Source organism: Psittacula echo (genome assembly GCF_963264785.1).
Source record: "Psittacula echo genome assembly, chromosome: 2".
NCBI lineage: Eukaryota > Metazoa > Chordata > Aves > Psittaciformes > Psittacidae > Psittacula > Psittacula echo.
The window spans coordinates 133,746,362-133,774,135 of NC_137737.1; the positions used below are offsets into that span (position 1 = coordinate 133,746,362).

The 27,774-nt window shown below is 37.5% G+C and overlaps 1 protein-coding gene across 1 annotated transcript in view; it reads right to left on the reverse strand.

Moving 5' to 3' along the window:
* Window positions 1-27,774, reverse strand: part of MMP16 (matrix metallopeptidase 16) — a gene marked incomplete at both ends in the record, with an annotated part of 189,149 nt that overhangs the window by 14,049 nt on the left and 147,326 nt on the right. The window contains one exon of the mRNA XM_080612015.1: window positions 3,450-3,588. Coding sequence (XP_080468141.1) covers window positions 3,450-3,588 — 139 coding nt within the window. The remainder of the gene's footprint in view (window positions 1-3,449; window positions 3,589-27,774) is intronic.

Here is a 27,774-nt window from a genome sequence, read left to right on the forward strand (position 1 = left end):
AAGAACACACACACATACAAAAGACTCAGCTGAACCTACTGATTCTGTTGCAATGCAAAATACATGAATTACCTGGACAAACAGCTTTAGGTAGATACAGGAAATCATGAAGAGGAAGTGGCAGAAAAGCAAAAAAAAATCAGAAAAATTGCAAAAGGAAATACAAGACTTTTAACCTTGGTAAACAAAGGGACAATACTGATGTTACTGAAAAAAATTATTTAAGGACTTTTGAAAATGCAGCAGGTGGAAAAATACCTGCAACAGAAAATCTAAATATCATATCAGCTAAAAAGCACAAAAGTAGCTGGTTTGAAATCAGAGAGCATAAGCTGGGAATGATGAGGAAGGAAAAGAACACAATATTCTGACTTCTAAGAGCACAATCCTGCTGACTTTGTTTGCTTTGATTAATCCTAATTGTTAAATTTCCCAGGTAGAAAATAGAGAAGTTCTCAGTTTTGTTTTTTTTTTTTTTGTTATCTATAACTTAGAGACTACTGAATCAACCCATTCCTCTAAGACCTAACAGGAATCAGTCAGCACTGGGTGAAGAGTTAAATAATGATAAAACATATTTTGAGGTCACTGGAAAGGAAAAGAAAGCTGGTAGAACAATAAGCTTGACCATTTCTGTCTGAAGTTCAGCATTATCAAGGTAGAGGTCTGCAATGCACAGGGTAGTTTCTTTGCTCTATGTAGAAGTGATGAGCAAGGAAATATCTACGGCATAATATTTATATCCTACCATGTCTCATGGACCAAAAATCAAGCAGAGGGATGGAATCTAGAGGTACCTTGATCATGATTCCTGATCTTATCAACTTCCCAGGGTTTATGATATGAATTTTATTTTATGGCAACAGCAGTAAAAGTACATGTTGCATTCAAGTCACATAAATAAAGATGTTCTATATGGAATTTGATTTTCCTTACTATCCACACAAAAATACAATTTCCCTATTAGTAAAAACATAAACTGCATTTGCATTGTATGGTTGTGCAGTGTTTCTGGATGTTATTAAACATTTTCAATTTAGCATTCCTAAGATGATAATATTTCCATAAGGAAGGAAATATAGAATCATAGAATCATAGAATAGTTACGGCTGGAAAGGACCTTAAGATCATCTAGTTCCAAACCTCCTGCTATAGGCAGGGACACCCCACACTAAACCATATCACCCAAGGCTTCATCCAACCTGGCACTGAACACCTCCAAGGATGGGGCATTCACAACTTCCCTGGGCAACCCATTCCAGTGCCTCACCACCCGCACAGTAAAGAACTTCCTCCTTATATCCAATCTAAACTTCCCCTGTTTAAGTTTGAACCCGTTACCCTTTGTCCTGTCACTACAGTCCCTGATGAATAGTCCATCCCCAGCATCCCTGTAGGCCCCCTTCAGATACTGGAAGGCTGCTATGAGGTCTCCATGCAGCCTTCTCTTCTCCAGGCTCAACAGCCCAAACTTTCTCAGCCTGTCTCCATACAGGAGGTGCTCCAGTCCCCTCATCATCCTCGTGGCCCTCCTCTGGACTTGTTCCAACAGTTCCATGTCCTTTTTATGTTGAGGACACCAGAACTGCACACAATACTCCAAGTGAGGTCTCACGAGAGCAGAGTAGAGGGGCAGGATCACCTCCTTCGACCTGCTGGTCACGCTCCTCTTGATGCAGCCCAGGATACGGTTGGATTTCTGGGCTGCGAGCGCACACTGAAGCCGGCTCATGTTCATTTTCTCATCGACCAACACCGCCAAGTCCTTGTCTGCAGGGCTGCTCTGAATCTCTTCTATGCCCAACCTGTAGCCGTGCCTGGGATTGCTCCGACCCAGGTGTAGGACCTTGCACTTGGCATGGTTAAACTTCATCAGGTTGGCATCAGCCCACCTCACAAGCGTGTCAAGGTCCCTCTGGATGGCATCCCTTCCCTCCGGCGTATCAACTGAACCACACAGCTTGGTGTCATCGGCAAACTTGCTGAGGGCGCACTCAATCCCACTGTCCATGTCACCGACAAAGTTGTTGAACAAGACTGGTCCCAACACCGATCCCTGAGGGACACCACTCGTTACCGGTCTCCAGCCGGGCATTGAGCCATTGACCACAACTCCTTGCATGCGGCCATCCAGCTAGTTCTTTATCCACCGAGTGGTCCACCCATCAAATTGATGTCTCTCCAATTTAGAGACAAGGATGTCGTGTGGGACAGTGTCGAACGCTTTGCACAAGTCCAGGTAGATGACGTCAACTGCTCTGCCCCTGTCCATCAGTTTTGTAGCCCCATCATAGAAGGCCACCAAATTGGTCAGGCAGGATTTCCCCTTAGTGAAGCCATGCTGGCTGTCACCAACCACCTCCTTGTTTTTCATGTGCCTTAGCATGCCTTCCAGGAGAATCTGCTCCAAGATTTTGCCAGGCACAGAGGTGAGACTGACTGTTCTGTAATTCCCCAGGTCATCCATTTTCCCCTTCTTGAAAATGGGGGTTATATTTCCCTTTTTCCAGTCATCGGGAACTTCACCTGACTGCCATGATTAAATAATATTTAATATTATTTCTTTCTCCCTGTTAATTATTCCACTAGTAAAATATAATTAATTTTTGATATAACAAAAAAATTTTACTTTTTTTGTAATAAGTTAACAAATGAATCACAACACTGAATAACTGAATAAGATTTCACATGTCCAGTTTTTTTCTTTCTTCTTCTAAATCATTATCTTATAAAACATATTCTATATGGTTTGCACCTTTTTATTTCTAAATGGGTATTTATTTAACATACAGGATAATTTTCTTTTAAACCTAAGTTAGATGCATGCTGAAGAACTCTCATTTTGAAGAGCAGCTGATGATGGGAGTGAAACTTTGAAAAGAACGATTAGCAACAATTTAATCCACACATTTTCTGCAGTTTTTTTCCTTAAAATTACTAAACATACATATAAATATACTAAAAATATATCTAAAAATATACTTATTTGTGCCACCTGAAAATCCTAACATCACAGTTCTCAGATGAAATAAGTGAAGTTCAATGAGATATATATGTAGCAGAGGTACCATTTAAATATATGCAGATTTAATTTGTAAAAAGGAAATAAAGCAAAGAGAACCACAAAAACAAACAAACAAAAAAGGTTGTGGTTTCATTCTTGCTTCCTAATCCACATTTCTCAAAAAAGATTTCATAGTAGATTACTGCATTACTATGTCTCTTATTTATACTTTCAAATTTAATTTTTACTGAATATTTAAATGATCTGACACTCTGAAGGGTAATCCTAAATTAAAGCTGTAGTTGCCAAAATGAGATAACTCATACAGTCTTCATTTAGCTACCAATTTGCAACATGATTTACAAATCATTAGTGAAAATAAGCAAGACATTGCAAGAAATCATCACAGTGGAAAGTATTACACAAACTTTTCTTGTTTTCTTACCTTTAAAGAAGACAAAATTCCCCTCACTGTTTTCATAAACTGCATCAATGCTGGGAGGCAGTCCCCTCCAGAAGTAGGTAATCTGCATAGGGTATCCATCCATCACTCTGTTGTTTCTGACTCGCCAAAACCACTGATCCTGGAAACGAAATATACATCTTTTACTATACTTTGAGCATTTATGTGTGTTCAGCTGCTCTCTTGAAAATACTGAACAACTTGTCCTAACATTTTTATAGCATGACTTTTTGCTGTTTACATAACTATATTTGTGCTTGCATCCATGTCACATCCACACATTAAGAATATGTCAGAACTAGTTGTTCCCTGAGGTGAAAATAAGCTATCCATGTGAACTATGTGTTTGGTGTAGATAGCCTTCAGCAGAACATACAGCAAGCTGTATGAGATGATGTAACTTTCTCAGCATCACTCCTACAAGGGGCCTGACTTAAAATTTGTGGACTGACTATAAGTGCTGTTAGACCAAATCATATGCATATGTATAAGCCTAATGTAATGGGACTACAGACAGGCTTTGAAGAGCAACTGCAAGCAAATTCTGCAAGCAATTTTTTTGCAGTGGCTGCTAATAATGAAAGGTAGATAAATATAGCTTTAATCCTACTACATCAGTCTGATAAGAACTACACTTTGATGATAACTTTAGTGAAGATTTGCAGTCTGTCCATGTAATATTAAATAGAATGGTTAATATTGCAGCCAATTATAGGTGCTAAATCCGGTGTCGTGGTATATTGCTCTTTGTTTGTTGACATTTAAAATGGTTTCTCCCTGTGGGATATGCTATTCCTTTAAGTGAGAGCCATACGGAAGTTGTATTATTGAGGAATGAGGAATGTTAAAGTTAGAAATGAGTATGTGACACGAGGTAGCTGTTGATACAGATGTTGGTGTTGTACCTCGCCAGCTCTCATAAAGCAACAGTTCCAGCTCATCTAATATTTAGAGATGAAGAATGGGGTAAGCAAGTATTTAATTTTTTACACACATTTACACATTTTTACAGCATTAGTATTATATAAAACAAAACCCCTTAATAAAGTAAGTGTTATTCTGTCAGATATGCCACAGTTTACACAGCAGTTCAGCCTTCTTTCTCTATAGGTCAGCTTGCCAAGCTAAAGAGATCTGTGCTTCTATCTGGGAACTGGCACAGCTTAGAGAGAAGATTAATACTTTGCAGGGGCAAGCTTATGATGAACTGTATTCATCATCTTTTCGAACCCGAAATCACAGCTTTCTGTAATTGTTTATCTTTCCAACGACTCAACATTTATAAAACTTTGCAAAAAGCATTAGCCATACAAATACAAAGCAGCTCAAGATATATATGTACAAAAATACATCTTAATCACGTGCATAAATGAGTCTAAATTGAAAGAGTTGTTTTGAGTCACAGAAAAAAGTTGAAATAGCTTACACAATCTGCAAAATATTATGTTAAAGAGTTGCAATTGTCTGGAAATAATACTACTAAAATCCTTCTAATTTTTTCATGTCTAGCTATTTCATTGCTAGTGTAACATAGATTAGATTCCTATTTTCAGCTTTTTTTTTTTTTTTTTTTTTTTTAATTGAAAGATGGTATTGTAACATTTAAGGAAGGTCAGCAAAGCAATTTTTTAGGACTGATTGACAAAATTCCAGTAAGAGAGCTAGCAAAAGTAGGGAGATACATCTTAGAGATACAAGTATTTAGGAAGGCCTCACTGAAGCATGTGTTCTGAATGCTGGAACACATAATGTCAATAACGCAAATAAGACAAGACTGCTTTGAAAAATTAAAATCAGGGGGAACATCCTCAGAGCAGACATTTGGAAGGTTTTTTTATTTAAACAGTAATAAATGCTTGAAATGAATAAATGGATTTTCAGGTCAGACTTTTTTAGGCATCATCAATCTAGAATTACTTTAGGAAGGAATGATGTAATGATAAGTCTCAATAGGCCAAATAGATCCTTGTTGTCCCTGTCTCACCCCCCCTCCCCCCCATTTTTCTATAAAGCCTTCAAAAGCCACGACATATGTCATAGATCTGTTTGCAGTATCTGTTACTATCTTGAGTACAATGGAATATTCCAATCTTGTCTTTCTTCACTGCAGGATAGAGAAAACTTTTTTATTTGTCTGAATTTGGTTGCAAAAGCACATCTTAGAAAACAATGTTTATTTGCAGGACAGAACATATACAGATCTCATTAAATGTCCACCAACTCAGAAGGTCACTGATGAAGTTGTGGGTACAAAATAAGCAAGATCTTTAAAGCTGAACAAAGGCTTACTACTTAGCTGACTACAAAAAGACATACGTACCCACATAATCACTTCACTGAACAAAGGTGGTAAATGAAATGTTCAGGCTTTCTGGAGTTTCCCAATACAACACGCATACTCTGAAAAGTCTGGACATCAGTGCTACAGACAAAACTTATAAAGTTCTAGGTAGGCTAATGAATCCTAACTTTCAACTAGTACACCAAAGCAGATGTTGCAAATTACATTAATGTGTTTCAAGAGAAGCAGTTGCAATGACAGGAGTAATTTACATTGTTAAATATTCAGTCAATTCCACTAACTTAAAGCAAAATCAAAACAGCAACAACAAAAACCCCCACTTTAAATTACTCATGGCTATATTTAATAATTCACAAACTTCCAAGTGTTAGAACTGATGTGGCTGGAACAGCAAGCAGTCATTTTAGTTTGGTGAGCATTGCACAGCTGATTGGGTGGTACTATCCCATCACAGTGATTTCTGGTATAATATTCAAACGTCAGTGGAATAACCTCAGGAAAGAGACTAAACATGCATTCTTGAAAGATACTGACTCTGTAAGGAACACAGGCTTCACAGTGCGACAAAATCTGTAAAATCAATAAGTCAACAAAGATCCTTTTATTGAGAATGAGTTATGGTTCAGCCTTAGTGATTTGTGCAACATATTTGCATTAATTCATTTTGATAAGAAGACCAGTAAAATTAAATTCTGCAGATTTGATACTGAGTTGTATGTCAAACTATGTATTTTATATTTGATATTAGGTATTTGCAGCATAATAATGAGACTTTCTAACTTTTTTTCTCCAAGTCCTTGACAAAGCAATAATTTGCCCTGCTATACCACAATTAAAATCTTCACAATGAAAATTTATAGCAAAGCTGGAGTGTTTGATTCATGTAGTATAACCCCAGGAATTTGTTTTGAAAGAGAGAGAGAGAGAGGAAGAGTTATGTCAATATTATGTATCCATAACCTTTCAACAAAAAAATAAGTAAGTTAAGATATCTGACAAGAAATTCATCCAACAGGGTGCTACTGTGTCTATATCAACAGTGTAATGTATATCCATCCTGGACTGGCACCAGCTTTTTCACTTGAGATCGATTATAGAAGATCCTCACTCTTTTTCTATAGTCATTTTAGAGATACTTCCAATAGAAATGGTATCTAAAATGGTTTGAAATAAAATCTTCCTGTGCCATTGCATTTAATGTCTAAATATTTCATCCTGAAGCATAATTGTGAACATAACATACCATGCTCTTTTTTCTGTTGATGGAATCTTTATTTTTCTGCTCTACTTTCAGTAGATTTACATGTCATTGCAATAATCATGAACAATGGGGTATTGCTCATCAGTCAGGGCCCTACAGGTTTCCACAGAACTAGAATTCTGGAAATGTACAATTTTAGCATTTTTATGGTCCTATTTTAAACGGATAGAAGCAGGCACGATTTGGCAATAAATGAATTTTTAGAGATAGACAGATCAACAAGAATCAGCAAATATCTGGAAATAACTGAGAGCAGAAATGGAATCATGGAACCATAGAATAGTTAGGGTTGGAAAGACCTTAAGATCATCTAGTTCCAACCCCCCTGCCATGGGCAGGGACATCTCACACTAAACCATATCACCCAAGGCCTCATCCAACCTGGCCTTGAACACCGTCAGGGATGGAGCATTCACAACCTCCCTGGGCAACCCATTCCAGTGCCTCACCACCCGCACAGTAAAGAACTTCCTCCTTATATCCAATCTAAACTTCCCCTGTTTAAGTTTGAACCCATTACCCCTTGTCCTGTCACTACAGTCCCTGATAAATAGTCCATCCCCAGCATCCCTGTAGGCCCCCTTCAGATACTGGAAGGCTGCTATGAGGTCACCATGCAGCCTTCTCTTCTCCAGGCTGAACAGCCCAAACTTTCTCAGCCTATCTTCATAGGGGAGGTGCTCCAGTCCCCTCATCATCCTCGTGGCCCTCCTCTGGACTTGTTCCAACAGTTCCATGTCCTTTGTATGTTGAGGACACCAGAACTGCACACAATACTCCAAGTGAGGTCTCACGAGAGCAAAGTAGAGGGGCAGGATCACCTCCTTCAACCTGCTGGTCATGCTCCTTTTGGTGCAGTCCAGGATACGGTTGGCTTTCTGGGCTGTGAGCACACACTGCCGGCTCATGTTCATTTTCTCAGTTTGGATCATTTATACAATTGGCAAGGTAAATGTTTGCAGAGGTTGAAAGAATAATTTATTTATGTGAACTTCAGTTTCCTGATTGACATTCCTATGAACACACTGGACTCTACAGTTTTAGAATGCCAGAGTTCAAATTCTGGAAATCAAGTTAAGAAAGTCTAGCATGTGTCTGTAAAGCAAGACAAAGACCTTTCTGAGGTATCAGATGGGATAGGCTCTACTTACAGAAAGAATGGATCATTTCAGCACATATAACTAAATGTACTTAATTTATCTTAAAACAAAGTTATATTTACCAGCAATTTTATCATCTGCATTTTGTTAAACAGGTACAATTACTGAAAAGGTGTTTTCAACACAGTTCAGCTATTACTGGAATTCAGAAGAGGCATAGTCCATGATAATGTGTATTCTCTCTAAGGAAGCTCTTTCACACTTGAAGTAAAATGCTTGAAACAGTTGCTCTGACACAACACGTCTCTGTATATTTGATTATACTGAATAAACACAGTTTTGTCTCTTTTGAGAAACACTGTGTATTGAAAAACTGTTTGTCTTTCCTACTATATCGGTTCAATATACTTTGAGGTATTTTATTTTCCCAAAACACATTAACTCCTGCAGACAGGTTGAACATGTGACTTGTCACATGCACTCCAACTCCAAGCCTGACAAACACATACCTTGCCTTTCCTTGCCAGCTAGCAAATGCCTTTTTGTAAGCATCTGTGGTTACCCAATATCTCCAGACATGGGTCACTTCTGTGCAGCTGAGATCTTGCATAATAATGGATCATTAAATATTATGATTATAGACATAAAGTAAATTTGGATAACTATTCCCAGTTCAAAAAGCGAAATTGAAACAAAAAAAGCCCTCAAAAACAAATTGAAAAATGAGCAATATATCTAAGAATCAGAAAATCGGCATTGAGTAAGGAGAAACTGTAAGCTGTTTCAGAAATACTATTATGGATAAAGGACAATAGTAGGATAAAGAATCAGAAGCAGCCACTCAAAGAGTGTTAGAAAATTTGTTTTGTTTAGAAGATGGGATATTTCTCAGAAAAAAAGACAATAAAGCTTTTTAGAGAAAACAAACTGAACAAGAGGTAATACATAAATCATTCTGCACTGTCAGTAAATGCTCTAGGTAAGTTTTCCTATGTAACTCAGTGGAGGGGCCAAAATATAGTACACTGTGTATGATCATTGTGAATACCTTCCTCATAAAAGCACTTCTTTATTAACAACTTTAAGAATTTTGAGTAGAAGAGTGTATTAGGGTAAAACAATCTGGACCATAATCAGGGGACTGGAGCACCTCCCATATGAAGATAGGCTGAGAAAGTTGGGGCTGTTCAACCTGCAGAAGAGAAGGCTGCGTGGAGACCTCATAGCAGCCTTCCAGTATCTGAAGGGGGCCTACAAGGATGCTGGGAAGGGACTATTCATCAGGGACTGTAGTGACAGGACAAGGGGTAATGGGTTCAAATTTAAACAGGGGAAGTTTAGATTGGATATAAGGAAGAAATTCTTTACTGTGCGGGTGGTGAGGCACTGGAATGGGTTGCCCAGGGAGGCTGTGAATGCTCCATCCTTGGTGGTATCACAGTATGTTAGAGATTGGAAGGGACCTCAAAAGATCATCTAGTCCAATCCCCCTGCCAGAGCAGGAACACCTAAATAAGGTTACATAGGAATGTGTCCAGGCGGGTTTTGAATGTCTCCAGAGAAGGAGACTCCACAACCCCCCTGGGCAGCCTGTTCCAGTGTTCTGTCACCCTCACTGAGAAGAAGTTTCTTCTCAAGTTTAAGTGGAACCTCTTGTGTTCCAGTTTGTACCCATTACCCCTTGTCCTATCATTGTTTGCCACTGAGAAGAGCCTGGCTCCATCCTCATGACACTCCCCCTTTATATATTTTTATACACTAATAAGGTCCCCCCGCAGTCTCCTCTTCTCCAAACTATAGAGACTCAGCTCCCTCAGCCTTTCCTCATAAGGGAGATGCTCCACTCCCTTAATCATCTTAGTTGCCCTGCGCTGGACTCTCTCCAGCAGGTCCCTGTCCTTCTTGAACTGGTGTTCAAGGCCAGGTTGGATGAGGCCTTGGGTGGCATGGTTTAGTGTGAGATGTCCCTGCCCATGGCAGGGGGGTTGGAACTAGATGATCTTAAGGCCCTTTCCAACCCTAACTATTCTATGATTCTATAATGCATAGTTTTTACACTTTTTTACTTTGATACTGGTAAAGCATTACTGTAATCTTTTTTTTCCAAATTAACGTTTAAAACTACACTCCTATGAATAATTAATTTCAATTTCAGTATTTATTCTCACCTTAAACATCTCTCAGGTTCCTTAAGGGACACAATTGAGGGGTAGGAGAATTAAAACCAATCTCCAGATATTTCAGTTCATCCATAATACACAAACTAGTGGAGTTTTTAGTGCAAAATTAATGGAGCTTTCTTCTCTCAGCACCTCATTTTCTCATTCATCTCTGGATCAACAGCTATTGCCAACAATAAAATATTAATTCATTACAAAATCTCTAGAGCTCTGATCTTTATTTTATACGTAATGATCTCTATCTGAAATTCCATAATGACATATGATGCTCTGATTCAGAAGTCCAAATGACACCCGCTAAATCCAGAAAGACTGCTCAATGTGACAGATATTCTAAAAAAGTCTACAGAGCTAAAAAGAAGAAAAAATTAGAAACCTTTCTAGTAACTACTTTAACATGCAGATTAAGCTGACTTTAGCAGAAATTAGGTTTTGTGCTGGTTTTACAAGGATTTAAAACTCACTGTAGGTGCACAAGGCAGTAAAAGATTTAAGGCAGACAATGCAATAGGTGAAAAACAACTACGAGTCACAACTGTTAATTATAATATTTTGACTATAATTATAAACATGTGTCTGAAACTCCCCGTAATTAATAATTACCCTTGTGTTGTACAGCAAATATCTGTGTGAATTTCTCTCTGTCAGTACTGAAACTCTAACTTGGTGTTAAAATATAAATACAGTGCTCTTAAGGATATCCACCAAAAGATGGAACGAGAAGCAAAACTTCAAAACTTAGTATCTACAGCTGCTAGAGAGAGAAGTTTTACAATAGCTAGATTCCAGAGGATCACTGCTTAGCCTATTTAATCCTAGCCCCATTCCACCTCCTCCCCTCCACCCTCCAAAAAAAAACCCCAAAAAGCCCAAACAAAAAAAAACCAGACAAAAAGACAAATAAACATAAAAACTACTGACTTACATCAATGTTAATCAAATAATGCATTCCAATTAATACTGTAGTTTAATTTTATTGACAGAACACATCACACTGGGTCATGTCTTCTTCCATAAGCTACCTCCGGCCAAGTACAAAAGCAAGCCTTTGTCAGTGGACTAAACATACCCAGCAGCCACGCAAAGCATGAGCGGCAGACTGAACCCTTCAGACAGATGAGTAGTCTTCTGATTTTTTCCCATCTTTGTATTGTGGGAAAAAATACAAAACAGTAACAAAATGGTGCTAAATAATATACTAAGTTGTTTAGCAATTTCAAATTATTCTCTTACAAAGAAGAGTGCCAGTTATGTACAGAGAAACTTTCCAGAGGACAGAACCTACTGCATTTCAAGACTGATCCAGGAGAGAACGAGGTTCCTCTAAGACACACCTTTACGGGAGTATTAAGAAATTTCCTGAATTTTGGAAATGTAGGGTATATTTATTGTATCTAAGTCAAAATAAATCAGGAATATACTTTTAAAAATCTTGATCTAATCTCAAGCGCCATTTTTCCACATCTACTTCACTAGCTCATGTGAATTCCACACATGATCTCAGGGATGGGGTCTGCAGCATGTGGGATTAAAGGCTTTTTTCCTACCCATTTGGGGAATCCATTTTCAGCATTCCAAATTTGAAATTTATAGCATTAAAGTCAAGGTACACCACTGTATAGAATAGGAAAAAAAAAGAATAAAATGCTTTTGAGTACCTTTCTGTGAAATAATTTTCATGGAGCAGAAAAAAAGAAGATAACGATCTAGGGGAATTAAATATAGAAAAAATTCCTAGCACCATTCAGCAATGAGACTGATTGTTGGGTTTTTTTCTGTTTTGCCTTTTTTTTTTTTGTTTTCAATATAGAATTTCAGTATAGAATTTGCAAGGAAATTTATAGATTAGCTTCCCTACTTAATCCCACAGCAGAAAACAACTGGCTCTAGAGAGACTGGAATCAGACATTTTAAGAATGCTACCAATCCAGCTCATTTTATGAAACAATTAGCTAAACGGGCTATTCTATACACACACAGAATACTTTAGCTCAGTTTAGTAATAAGAACATTAAGAACAAACAAAGCTCCTTTAAAACTACAAAGGACTGTTATCCATTCGTTAACAGATAAATGCATAATGCATTGAAAATGATTTATTTGAACTTCTAGAAACAATCTTTCCTAATGTGTTTGAGACAATGGCACGGTTGTAACAGAGGAAAAATGTGGTCTGAGAACCACTGTGAGAAGTCAGATCATTTAACATTGCTTAGGAAAAACTCAGCACCTTCTATATTGAGATCCTGGATCCCCTGATCCTCTTCTCACTGGAGATGAGAGCAACTCACTGGTTTCAAAACAGCACTGAATGCTATTGCTAGTTCTGTTGCTTCCATACATTCCTAAACAAGGAATGTACTTTCTTGGTGCAATTATTAACCAATGTTAATTACAATTCATTATTGCCATCTAACCAGATAATGAAGCATTCCTCCACACAAATGAAAGCCATTGTTTATTATCTTACTCATGTTACTGCTAAGCAACACCAAGAGCAAAAGAATTTAACTACTGTGACTCAGAGTAGGAGCAAGTAAGAACCTGGTAAACTTACCCATTTGTTGTTTATTGGTAGTACTACACTGAGTCTGCTTTAAAGTGTCTGTCTTCAGCTAAACCAGTGACATGAAAAGTTCACTGGTATAAATATGTTTTCAAGCAGAAAAATTATCCTGCAATCTTACCCAGGAAATCATTGCTAAGCAGTAGCACAATTTTTTCTAGTATCTATTCTTACCTATTTTTCTATGTAACTGACAAAGTAATCTCAAATAATTTATTCAAGGTCAAAAATGGCTCTGTTTATGTTAACAATTACATTCTTGGCTTCATATTCTGAGTCCTAACTATTGACCTCACAAGCTTCTTCTGCTCATTTGAGATATATGCAAAACTCTTTTTCATTGGTCATGCTGAAATCTATAGCTGTGATCTTTAAAAATCACTTACAGTAATCCAGAAAGGCTTCAAAGATTAGGGAAAATATAGAAAAGAAAACTTCTTTTTCCAAAGTTGTCACAGGGCTATGGGACTCCATATACACTCTGACTCTCTTCAAAAGCAAAACCTTTTTTTAATTCCCCTCATTTATAAATTGTTGCATATATTGCCTTTGTGGACACTATATCCAAGAAAATTGTAATATGCACTCTTGCTCTTAGAATCATAGAATAGGTTGGGTTGAAAGTGACCTTAAAGATCATTTAGTTCCAACCCTCCTGCCATGGGCAAAAACACCTCCCTCTCAACCAGGTTGCTCAAAGCCCCATCCAGCCTGGCCTTGAACACTGCCAGAGATGGGACATTCACAGTTTCTCTAGACAACCTTTGCCAGCACCTCATCACCCTCACAGTGAAGAATTTCTTCCTAATATTCAACCTAAATCTACCCTCTCTGTTTAAAACTATTCCCCCTTGTCTTGTCACTACATACCCTTGTAAAAAGTCTGTTTCCAGATTTCTCGTAGGCCCCCTTTAGGTACTGGAAGCTGCTCTAAGGTCTCCCCTGAGCTCTCTCTTCTCCAGCCTAAACAAGCCCAACTATCTCAGCCTGTCTTCATAGCAGAAGTGCTCTAGCCTTCTGGTCATCTTCAAGGCCCTCCTCTGGACTTTCCTGAGCAGGTCCACGTCCCTCTTGTGTTGGGAGCCCCAGACCTGAAATTAGTACTGCAGGTGAGGTCTCATGAGAGCGGAGTAGAGGGGCACGATCACCTCCCTCAACCTACAGGCCACACTCCTTTTGATGCAGCCCAGGATACGTTGGCTTTCTGGGCTGCGAGTGCACACTGAAGCTGGCTTATGTTGAGCTTCTCATCCACCAACATCCCCAAGTCCTTCTACTCAGGGCAAATCATCAGAATCAGAATCATCTCAAGCCTGACTCTGAAATATGAACCACCAGGATGGCATGATGTAGCCAGAGGAACGATGACTGAAGCTGGAGCAAAAAATACCTCCTTTACGTTCAGCATCAAATTCTAAAGTATGGTTCATTAACCAAAACACTGGTAATCACTCTGAAACCTCTCCTATGTTTTTGTAGTAATTTCAACAAAGTACCCATGCTGGACAAAGCTTTTTCCAGCTGGTTCCAAGAGACTCCCTTAGGACAAGCTGAGCCACTTTACCAAGCTGCTACTGCCTACTCAGAAGCGTTTTATAAAATTCAAAACACTTTCATGTTTAGTAGCAGATTTGAGGAATTTATGATTTTATTTCCAGTATACAAACAGTAACACCGAATGCCTGAGAACAAGCTCTACGAGAATTCTGCAGTTCTTAAGCTAGCTTTGAAAAACACCCATTCATATTTAGACTAGATTTTGCAAATCACTCTTCTGTGCTATATTTTTTCTATCTTGAAAGATAACATTAATTATTCAGCTATTTCAGAAGTACTGTTTTGTCTAAAATCACCATAAAAGGAATACAAAACAATTAATGTTTTTAGAATGTAACTGTGACATTTATTTTGGGTATCATATGTTGAAATTTTGCTAAATTTCTTGCATATTACAAGGCAAATATAAAAAAAAGTGCATAATATTATGAACTTACATTACTTCTTCCTAAACAAAATATAACAAGATATTCAGCCAATGTGCCAATTCAGCCAGTGCATAAGCCAACGACTAGCCTTATGCAGTTTGGTCATTTCCATGCAGAAATGGTTTTGGACATCTGTTTGCTTGGCTATTAGTTTATCCAAATACTCTGTATGCTTCCTTGAACACTGCATGTATAATACAGACACACACACACAAAGAAAAGCAGCTCTTAAAAACAGATCTTAGGCTTAAGAAAAATGCCCAAAAAGGCCAATTAATATTTTTTTTAATTATTATTTTTTAAGGACACATGCTTTGTGTAATTCAGAGAGAACTGTCAGAGAAATGACCTCTTAAATGAATGTTGTGAACATAGTCTACTTGCAGAAGTATTCACAACCATGGCTATAGTTATCTTTTAGCAGACATGTCTTGATTTGAATCCTGTTCCTTTCCTGTCTCTGGTCAGCTGAGTGCAATAAATAACTGTGGTAACTAACTTACTTTCATCTACACTGCAAAGGGCATATGAATGCTGTTGCCCTTTTCCAGTGCAGATGAAAACAGTTAGTTTTTTTAAAATCTTCTCTACATTTTAAACTAGCAAATTTAAATTACTGCATATGAACAAATTCATTCTAAAATATACATCTCTTAAGACTGGTATTAGTTTTTGGTGCTCTATGGAAGTAATAAATTTAAGAACACGGGTGAACATTTGGTTAATATTTAATTTTGAAATATTGTATCCTCATTTTGCTACAGTTCTGTTCTAATTAGTAAATGATTCTCTAATTAGATCCTTTATTTTAGTTCTTTCAGTCTCACTCAAATGTGTGTTTTATAATTTCTTCATTATCAAATTTTATGTGAGCATTTTATAAGATTTTTGATACATATCTATCTATCCTCCCTATTCTGCCTCTGTGGACATTAGCAATGACATTTCCCCATTTATTTTCTTTGCATACATTAATATTTCAAAACTATTCTGAAGCAATCAAAACCTGTGAGTATCTATGGAAAACTTTCAGTTCAAGCAAAAACTGTGCAGAACTATGCAGAATACATTTAAAATGTGCTATAGAGTCTTTGATTACCACCAGTGGCTGGGTGACACTAGATCTCATATCGTAGAATCACAGAATTGTAGAATAATTTGGATTGGAAAGGACCTTAAGATCATCTAGTTCCAACCCCCCTGCCATGGGCAGGGACATCTCACACAAATCATGTCACCTAAGGCTCTGTCCAACCTGGCCTTGAACACTGCCAAGGATGGAGCATTCACAATTTCCTTGGGCAACCCATTCCAGTGCCTCACCACCCGCACAGTAAAGAACTTCCTCCTTATATCCAATCTAAATTTCCCGTTTAAGTTTTAACCCATTACCCCTTGTCCTGTCACTACAGTCCCTAAGGAATAGTCCATCCCCAGCATCTCTGTAGGCCCCCTTCAGATACTGGAAGGCAGCTATGAGGTCTCCATGCAGCCTTCTCATCTCCAGGCTGAACAGCCCAAACTTTCTCAGCCTGTCTCCATACGGGAGGTGCTCCAGTCCCCTCATCATCCTCGTGGCCCTCCTTTGGACTTGTTCCAACAGTTCCATGTCCTTTTTATGTTCAGGACACCAGAACTGCAAACAATACTCCAAGTCAGGTCTCACAAGAGCAGAGTAGAGGGGCAGGATCACCTCCTTCGACCTGCTGGTCTCGCTCCTTTTGATGCAGTCCAGGATACAGTTGGATTTCTGGGCTGTGAGCGCACACTGAAGCCGGCTCATGTTCACTTTCTCATCGACCAACACCCTCAAGTCCTTCTCCGCAGGGCTGCTCTGAATCTCTTCTATGCCCAACCTGTAGCTGTGCCTGGGATTGCTCCGACCCAGGTGTAGGACCTTGCACTTGGCATGGTTAAACTTCATAAGGTTGGCATCAGCCCACCTCACAAGCGTGTCGAGGTCCCTCTGGATGGCATTCCTTCCCTCCAGCATACCAACTGAACCACACAGATTGGTGCCATCGGCAAACTTGCTGAGGGCGCACTCAATCCCACTGTCCATGTCACCGACAAAGATGTTGAACAAGACTGGTCCCAACGCCGATCCCTGAGGGACACCACTTGTTACCGGTCTCCACCTGGACATGGAGCCATTGACCACAACTCCTTGCATGCGGCCATCCAGCCAGTTCTCTACCCACCGAGTGGTCCACCTATCAAATTGATGTCTCTCCAATTTAGAGACAAAATCATACATGAAACTCAACAATCTTAGAGACCCTTCACAACACTGTCAGTTGGCTTCTCCCTTTACTTGGAAGATCACCATGTACTGTATCACTATCACATACTTCCAAGAGCTCTTGGCTCTAAATGGGAAATATTTCACATCAGAACTTGTCCAGTGTATCCATTCGGATTACAGGTCTGACAGCTACACAGACTACAGTCTGACCTTGCACTATGATGCAGCTGGAGAAAAGATTGCGCAGTTCTATTGCTTTTTTCATGTGTCCCAGAACATATTAATGGTAACAACTGAGGTATGAGAGTCATGTCATCAATGCTTTATCTTTGCCAACTAATCATTAGATTATTAAAAAAAAAAAGCAAAACCCAAACAAAAAACAAAAACCCCCAAACTATCTCACTTTCTGTATTCCTAACTGAACTCAGCATTTCAATTCATTCTGATTTTGTCCAAATAACTAAAATTACTGAGACTTTATAAAATGTTCCCATTGCCACATGATGATGATCCAATATGAAGAAACAGTCAGCCATAAAAGAGGCACAATAAAGACCTTCAAAGACATCAAATCTAGGCTTGTAGCCAAGAATCTGTGAAGTGCTCACATTCCCTTTAATGCTTTGTAGCAAACAGCACATGCACATGAAGTACTGCACAAACCCCTTTATCCACAAGATGAACATTAGGCCTTTACAGAGCCATTGAGTGTTTATTTTCTCAGTAGTGATTGCACTTTCAGCCTACAAAAGCCATCTGTAAAATACCTTGAACACAGTTCGGTTGCCTGTACCCATAAGGAATTCACATAAAAGCCAATTAGTTCCATGAGTTCATGGAGCAATGGCGTGTTCTGCACCATGAAAATATAAAAAAAAATGGCTTTTTTTTTTTAATTATAAAGAACAAAAAACTTCTTGATTAAAAATGAAAAAATTTCTCCTGGCATGGAGAAAAAAGTGTTCTGCTGAGGTATATATTATATTTAAGCTTCAAATATTCTAACAGTGATGACTCAAATGGAAAAAGTATAACATGTTTTCAGTAATACACATTCCTGTCCCTGTAATATAATTCAAACAAGGGATTCTTGATAGATCCATCTTTGAAAACAGGCAGGTAAGGACTAAAAAATGAAAAGGTGTTAAAAGGTTTAATAAGTAGTTGCATAACAATATGAGGTAAAGGTATCCGCTTTGCAGCAGCTATCCCTGTATCTACAAATAATAGTGTAAAACCGAGCTGGAATGAAGATTGGCTTTCTGAGAGGCCTGCATTTTACAGGTTGTGTCAACAGGTTATCACTGTTCTTGGAAATATGGGACATACAATAAACATAATGTTCAAAGGAGTTAAATCTCCTTTTCCATTTACCAACACCTACTTCTTGGTACTTCTATTACACTAACACATTCCCTTCTTGATGCACTCTGTGAGGAACTAAATAATCAATGCTTTTCTATGACAGTTTGCTGCTTTAAATCTGACAAGAATGTAAGTGCCTATTTCATTTGAAAGCTTGGTAATACTAATTTTACAACTCCTTTTATTCTCCAAGTCATTACTGACATTATATGTCATATTCTCCACTTTTCCTCCACCCTTTTATAGCCTCTTTCACCATTCCATTAAAAAGAAACAAAAAAAAAAAAAAAAAGAATATTAAGAACCTTGGACTACCCTTTTCCTTTTAATGAGATTGTCAGGAGGATTTGAAAGCATGCAGTTCCCTAGAAATAAACAGGATATCAGCATAAAAGTATTTTCAAGATTCTTTTCCCAGCTCTACAGTATTCTTTAGCACTATGTTTATATTGCTTTACCAACAATAGCAGAGACCTTAGAACACAAGCGTTCCTGGAGAAGACTAACTGTACCACCTAAGTCTGAAATTGTTGACGCCACATTTGTAAAGAATAGACGTACAAATATATGAAAATGGTCCAGGACAGACTCATCTATTTCCAAGCAAAACAGATCAACTGTTCTAATGAAATCAAAATAACTGTTTTCTCTACATGTCTGTCCTTATCTTTTAGCACTTGTAATATGATACTTCACCATCTGCCTGAGAGGTAAGCAGACTATTTTAACTACTACAAGAACGTCTGAGCCATTACGCTCTCTGTAATGACTCAGGCACTCCCTTAAAATAAAAAAGGAAGACAAACTCAACTCCCTTTCTCTATTTTTACCCCAAAACATACAGATTCAATCAGCATGGAATAGAGGCTCCCGGCCTAGACAAACAAAAGTTACTGACAATCCAAGAGAAGGGATGACCTCCATCAAAATTTCTAGATGCAGGCAGTGAAAAAAAATGAAAGAAGTCAGAGAAATTATGATTAATAAATACTTGTTTCTAGTTTCTTTAACCCAGCTAGATATCAGTAACAAACCAAGAAGACTGGAAAACCCCAATAGAGCAGAGAAGGTTTCACTCAGTAAAATATAACGTTCACCTACATCTATAAGCCTGTGGCTTGTGAACTGCAGCATGTCTAAGAGATCATTTAACATAGTTTCCTGCTATAGGAAGCTTTTAAGTCTCTTTTCATGGTGAAAATAATATGAGTCATTACCATTCACTTTTGTTGACCAAAAGCTTGTGAAAATGAGAAAGTAACAGACTATGTCCACCAAGATTTGCCAAAACCATCAAAAATTTATTCTTGATCTTATAGGATAACAGAAATTAATACTCAAAATATTTTTCCAGATGTAATAGAGTTTTCATTTCTTTTAAGTAGTAATATGTTTACTCTAGAATGAACTGGGATACATTTATGTTAATATTTACATGACATCACCTATATTTTCATATTTCTGTTGCACCCATAAATTCATATATATCTGTGCTTCTCTATATACATATGTCCCTGCCCATAGCAGGAGGGTTGGACTAGATGATCATTGAAGGTCCCTTACAACTGAAAACATTCTATGTTTCTATGGTTCTGTGATCCTGTGATTCTATGATTCTATGAGTAGTAATAGGAAAGCATTCACAAGAAAGAAGAAAAAAGCATTTAAAGAATAAATTAAAATTGGACAAAATGTTCCTAATTAAATACTACCATAAGTTGTAAATGAAGATGGGTATCAGTGGGTGAGGGCATAGCATGAACTGATGGTAATCGTAATCTAAGTGTCATACACAAGTACAATACGTGAAAGCAGCTGCATCGGCAATTCTCACCTTGATATTTGTTACCTCTCTGAAGACTTAAAAGAATCATGTCCCTCCCTTGAAGCTTCATAATCTCTGAAGCAAAATCTCATGGTTTTGCAACACAGATGCAATTAATGCAATCCTAAAAGCAGATGCAGGGCTCATACAACCACTTACCCTGCCTCCCGCCCACTGCACATGAATTCTCTGAGGACACCAAAAGCAGTGCCCTGATGAGTCATGTCAGAACCACAGGCAGGAGCAAGAAACAGTGAGAAAGCATTAGTATTCCCTCCTGGATATGAATTAAGCAGTAGACTCTGATAAGCTGGTAACATATGAAATAGGGGAAGACACGTTGTTAAGAAATTCTGTAAGTGAGTGTACAGGGGTGATTTTGGATTCAAGCTGCTGCAAGCTAAGGCACTAATATATGCTGCTTGATCACAGTTTAATGCTTGTGATCTACAAAATTTTGCTGACAACAACAACAACAACAAAATCTAGCTTTGAGTAGCATGGCACAAGGCTATGTAAATCTTCTCCCCCACAGAAGTGGCAGGCTTAGAAAAAGACTATAGAACTTCCCACTGCAATCAGGGAGTGAACAGCACTATTTGAGGAGATACTCAGCTTTGAGGTTAACAGCAACGGCCAAAGACAAAAACAGGCCATTAAGAGTGGTGTATCCAGCAAAGAGCAGCCGAAAGTGGTATCTGTCATGACAACATGCATATGAAAATAGTAGATATTTGATTTTCTTTGCTCACTCTTTCTGTCATTCAGATTAGATCATGAAGAAAGTGAAGTAATTTCTAACTGAATATGTAATACTGTAAATTACATGTTATCTGATTACCGATAAGCTGGGAATGTACAACTTGGAGCAGTAAATGACTGCAGGTATTATAAAAAGCTGGCCAGATTATTATTCCAAAACATCAGCCAAGGCTCCATTGTGACAAAATTGAGAAGAAATGCTGGTGAACAGCTATGGAGAAAGGGTTGAACTCTGTCACTATCAAGTATAACCTTTGACCTCATACAGTCTATTCTCCTCAGTGAAGATATTCTCACTGGACAGATATACCAAATCATTAATTAAAATGATCCCTGTCTCATTTTGATTTACAGCCCGGACAATCAAATTTTAATTTTGTATAGGAAAACTGTTTTGGTTTTTATTTTTTTTAATCTCATAATCTTGGTATTACAAGCTCATTGCTGTTTCTTCTGTTATTTTATGTCACATATATTTCTCAAAATAAATGGTCTCCCTGTCATGTCAAAGGTACTTAATAATAACTGAAATCTTGAATCTGTTACAGTCAATGTTTTTTTTCCCATTGCTTTCAATTGTGTCAAGTTTTCACTCAGTAGGCAAGGAAGGCACAGTTAAAATTAAATATTCAAGCTATAGCTTATAAAAAAGAAGAAAATGTAGGATTTAAATATCTACTATAACTTTCTGATATTTTTTCAACAGATTTTCAATAGTGTGAATAGTGTTTCACTATCTGTTGACTATAAACATGGATGTTGTTCTAAATTATTTCAGACCTCAACTGTTTAGTAGTGCAGTGTTTCGCATAGGAAACGACTAATTCAGAGAAACAAATAAAATTAAAATGCCGGTGAAACTGCTGCATTGTGGACCCTAAACTACTTGCAATGGAAAAAATAAAAGAAACAAAGAAATTAAAAATATGCAAATATTTCTGGTATATAAAGCTTTAGCTGTAAATTAAGATTAAGCATGCATTTCTAACACTGATCAACACCACTGCTTAAAAAAGCTTACATTACAAGACATTCCAATTGTTTCCCCAAATGTTTACCTGAATTAGTTGAAAGGACACAATTTTGTACAACAAGAAATTTTAATTAAGCCTTGTGCTTGAAGTGTTTCTGCAATTACTCCCTTTGGTTCCATTAGGATGTAGTCTCAATTAAAATGTATTGTTAATATTACAAGATAACACTTGCTGGTGGTACCAAACTGAAGATATGCCTCCATGTAAATTTAGATTATTCCTTGCTGTGAGGTTTTGCAATTATTTTCTGTCAATAATGCTTTTTTCTACTGTCTTGCCAATGGAATATATTTAATCAGTTCACTAAGAGCCTCTGAAAACAGACACGTTCTACAAAATTAAATACCTTTTCTACCCTAGCATTCAGTTAAAGCTTTATGTTAGTCTTTTTTGTTGTAGTAAAATAACAAGTGAATAATTAACTGGGTCACAGGATTCTCTGTCTGTAGCAAGCAAATATAACTGTGAGAAAAAAAAAATAAATTTGATCTTTTAACTTTGACACATAGTTAGTCCTTAATCAAGTGATTAAGCCTACTGAGAGCTTATGTGCATGTATTTTTAACATTGAGATTCTCTGCTAGGTTGTGTTATTCATAAGAAGTAAATCTGCCAGATCAAAGTCTTTCATGTACATGTTTTTATCTGTATTTTTAATGTCTTTCACTTCTTTAATAGTGCGATGCAGAACTACAATTTTTCTATAGTTCCTGCATTTAACTGTATGCAAAACTGAAAGCAGAATTATGTGAATGGTCGGCTAGATTTCAGAACTTCTTGACATATGGAAAGAAAAAAGAAACAGTTATATTCAATGACTAAGAAAAACAGCAATTCTAAATACACAGTTATATTCAATGACTAAGAAAAACAGCAATTCTAAATACACAGTTATATTTAACGACTAAGAAAAAGCAATTCTAAATACACAACTAACACCATCTAAGTATGCTATCATTTGTTGGAGGATCCTGTGAATTATTTTGGGGGCATCAAGAAAAAGTATTTTTTTAAAATATAAATATATATAAATATATAAATGAGAATATTTAAAATTTGACCCACTCTATCTTTTTCCATAAAGAAGGTAACTGCGATCTTCAGGTTTGCCAATTACACTCTATTAAAAAATTACAAAAATCCTACTTCTAAAGAATGACAAATTCATGGAGTTTTGGCCTACGATTTGCAAGTATTTATTCTTACATTTTCCAGTATTTATTAGATTAAAACTAAACCAGAAGTAATATTTTTTTGAAGATTCACATTTAACTGTTCAAGCCTTTATGAATATTGTCCCAAATCCTACTACCACATTTATAAATGAGTTCAGACAAGTACTTGAGCATTTCTGTTAAATTCAGCCTGTCCATTCCACTGTGAAGTCTTGAAGCCTGAAGTACCTCTTTGTAATTTGTGAGGACTCTCTGGGGTAGGGAGTGCACCTGGCAGGTATTACTGGCTCACCATGAGACAAGAGTCTCACAGAGACAGGAGCAAGTTGATGTTTGAATAAAGTCTTTTAGCCCACAGCCTGACCATAGAAAGGACAGTGACTTCCCCTGTAAGCTGAGACAAGAGCTGGAGACAGTAGTGGATCTGTCTCACACAGCTGGAAAGGGCAGACATTCCTTCCCCTGCAATTCCCTTGTTAGTGCTTTGTCAGCAGCGGCCACACACCACAATCTCCTCTGCTTGGTCTCTTCTTCTGACCTGAATACAGAAGTCACACAGCAGTCTCACTAGCTATTGCCTGTGAGGGCTATATCCCCAAAGAGATGATGAATTAAATGCTATTAGGAAATGAGTGGGTGAAACAGTGAAATTTCAGTGGATTTACGGAATCACAGAATGGATGAGGTTAGAAGAGACCTCTGGAGGTTTTGGAGGAGTATGAAGAAATATTCAAAAGCTACTTTGGAGGAAAGTGGGGAAAACAGGTAACACAGAAACATTTTGGGAGACTATGCCTTTGTAATGCTCATATTTCAAATGCTACACAAAATCACAGAAGGATTGAGGTTGGAAGACACCTTTAGATATCCAATCCCTACCTTTCCTCAAAGAAGAGTCAGCTACAGCCAGTTGACTAGGTCTAGGTCTGGTAAGATTTCTACTGTCTCCAAAGATGGAGACTCCACAAGCTCTCTGGACAACATGTTCCAGAAAAAGGGTTTTCTTATGTTTAAACTGAATTTAAACAAGGCATTCTGCCCTGCTTTTCTCAGAGGGAAAAAAAAATTCAGGAGGATATTAGTCTGTAAGGTCAAGGTGATGTCTCAGCATGGATGTTAAATCTACCTCTTCTCCCTGGACTGTGTTGCAATGCACATCTTTCAAACCTGCAGTATGAAGGTAGTCAAGCTATCTCATGATGCAAAAAATGGCTTCAGGAGAAATAATGTGATGTTTTATTTCAGTCAAGATGGTGTGAGCAATTACATGTTCAGAAGATGGAAACACCATTTGCATTAGATGAAACGCTTCTGTGATATGCTCTCAAAGGGGTCCACAGTCAAAGACACCAGGGCCTAAGGGATAGCTACCCTTCAGAAAAATCTGAACCACATGTATAGTGGAACTATTTGGCCTCAGAGGACAGACTGCATCTAATTAAAAGCAAAGCACATATGATGGACATGAGAGGAGCTCAGTACCATCTGCTCTGCTACTGATCAAATCCTTTCACACTACATTGTTTGCCAATGAAAACATAGCCATTTAGGGGGGAAAAAAAGTACTCTTTCTTCAGACAAATCTAAAGCCCTGCTGAAGATACTGAGTCATGCATCCTGCTAAGGTTATCCTTCTTAATGGGCTAGTACATGAATAATAGGAATTTTATTAGCCAGATAGTACAACCAGCTAATCAGTTCAAGTTGCTTACAAGTTTCAGTAACATGTATATCCATTACACCAACACTGTTGTAAATAAAGCCCTAATACTATAGCTCTGATTTTTTAGAGCTTTGTATAATATTTATGTGTGTAGAAATACACCTGTAGGTTAGTAGGTGCTAGATAATAAGTACAGCTATACTGGGTTGCCGTCTTTCGAATCAACATAAAACTATGTAATAAAGTACAAGAGAATTTTTTAAAAGGTTAGCCAGTAGACGGATTTTTAATTGAACTATTCTGGTACTATTATTACCCAGATGATTACATTCTTGTCTAAATTCCTCTGCAGCTGGATGGAATATGCTACCTACTTTATATACAATGATGAACAGACTGTGCTTTACATTTTAAACCTGTGAAATGTGTCAGCTAAAACCCTTCGCTAGCTTAGAAGCATACTGAAAGGCTTAGGCAACATTGGTAAAAAATTTTACATCTCTCAGTGAAAGTATACATTTACCAAAAATATACAAGCTATGAATTTTTAGTATTCCAGCATGTTTCTGCTTTTTCCCTTCTTGATATCCTACGATTTGGTTTTGTGCCAAAAAACATCCATCTTGTACATTTCCAATGGGTTTGATCTGCTGTGATACACTGAAAACTGCACTGAATTTTTGCTGCTTTTCTCCTTTCTTTTCAGCATATAACCTGAATTACCTGATGAATTACTGAACTAAAGCAGTCCTCCCTGACGAGTTCAAAAATAGTGAATTCCAGCAGATTGTTCATCCTAACATAAAGATATTAAAAAGTAGGGGGAAAGGAGTCCGCTCTATGCAAGCTTAGCTACTTCTGACCTCCTGTCTCCCGTCTTTTATAGCTGAGATGTTAAGTGGTTTTCCCTCTCAGACCCCAAAGTGTCTACTTCCATAGTATCCTCTGCTGAACTTTCCCAGGCTGCAACTGACAGCCCAGACATCCACAGCACCATGTGACAAGAACCAGCTACACAAACAGGTTGGGAGAGCTTTGAAAAAATGTCTGCTTTCAAGTAAGGTGGAGTCAAGTCTCACACTGCATCTGTTTCTTTGTCTCTACATTTATTATTATTTTCCCTCCATCTCACAGATTTTTTTATTAGACCTGTGTAATAGCCAATGATACAATGCTTTAAAAATTCCTCATGTGTTTGCCACATATCAAGAAACAGTTTTCCCTTTCCTTTTGTGTTTAACAGCTTACCCTGTATAAATACACAGTTCTGAAAGGGATATTAAATGGCATCTATACAGTTATGTATGAAAGGAACTGCAGTCTAAACTAATGCCAAGGGGTAATGACAGCCTAATTGGCTTGGCTGTTTGGCACGTCATAAATGTTTTTAGAATGGTTCTTAGCAGATGAAGAGTCAGAAAACAAATTTCTGCAAGTTGTGGAGAAAATACTATAAAATAGTAAAACACAGCCTGTTAAGGCCTTCCTAAAATTAGTTCCATATTCTACCATCTGTAATGTTAACATTTCAGAAGACATTTCTCTCAGCTGTAAATGCTATTTGTCTAATGGACAAGCTTCTTTCTCTTATATCACATTTCAACAAGCACCTTAGCATACAACAGTGGCTAAAAATGCTGTTCTTCTAGGACTGAGTCAACTTTTCCAATATGAATACTAAATTCATTATAGATTATATAGGATCCATTCATTTGTATCTTAAAGATTTAGCATTAAAAAAAGAACAGGCTGGTGCAACCTCCATGGGAAGTTCTGTGAGGCAAAAAACTGTGCCACATAAAGAGCAGTGACTCGTTCCTTTAACGTGGCCATAGAACAAGTTCCACACATTTAGTGCTTACTTTTCTAGATTTAACCAGTTAAAAAAACTAAGTACTTTGTTAAAATCTGTGAAACTGAAAAGGACATAAAAAGGATATTAACAACAATAACACAGATTGTCAAAACAGAGCTAGAGGTAGTTCTGTTGCCAAGGAACAATCAGTATGTAGAGTCAAACAGAAGCTATACACACCTCAAAAATAACAGAATAAGCAACCACTGTTAATTGATCTGCATCCTTTGACAGACAATACATTCTGTGCAATCACTAGCTCCCTTCAACCAGCATTTTTTTAACAGTGTAAAAGGTTCAGAATGTGTTAACCTTTACTGATAGGACATTCTAGACTATCTTCAAAACTGTTTTGCTTCAGAAGGCTGGAAAAGCAGTGTGAACTGCACAGAACACAGGAAAAAGTAGAAATATATGCTGTAAACACCCTCACTAATGGAACTCTTCTGGTGACCTTAGACAGTGGGGTTTCTTTTCATGATGCAGTAGCCCTGGAGCTACTCTCAGGAGTCTTTAAGGAGAAGACAGTATTGTCAGACACCACATATTGCTATATACAATGGCTGAGAGGTTTTTCCATTAAAGGCAGACAGTGTCATGCCACTTTGCACAAGTTTCCCAGAAAAGGAAGGCCAATTTGTTTTTCAGCATTTTCTGTGTCCCAGGAGAGTTCTCACTAAATAGAGAAAATAGCTAAAGAAAAGATCGGAAATGAGTGTGACAGCTAAATACTAATTGCATTCAGCATAAATACAGAAGCTAACTGGAATCTCAAGATAAAAACTTGGCACTCATTAATTGTGGTACAGACATTCTTTTATCCTGATGGCTGCTTATAGCAGCTCAAATGTATCGAGTAATAGCAGTGATTAAAAAAAATGCATCCAATTAAGACAAATTTCATACACTTCAAAATAACAGTGGATGACAACTAAAACCAATAGCCACAATACTTTGATTTTAACTGATATTTTTCTTCTATAGCA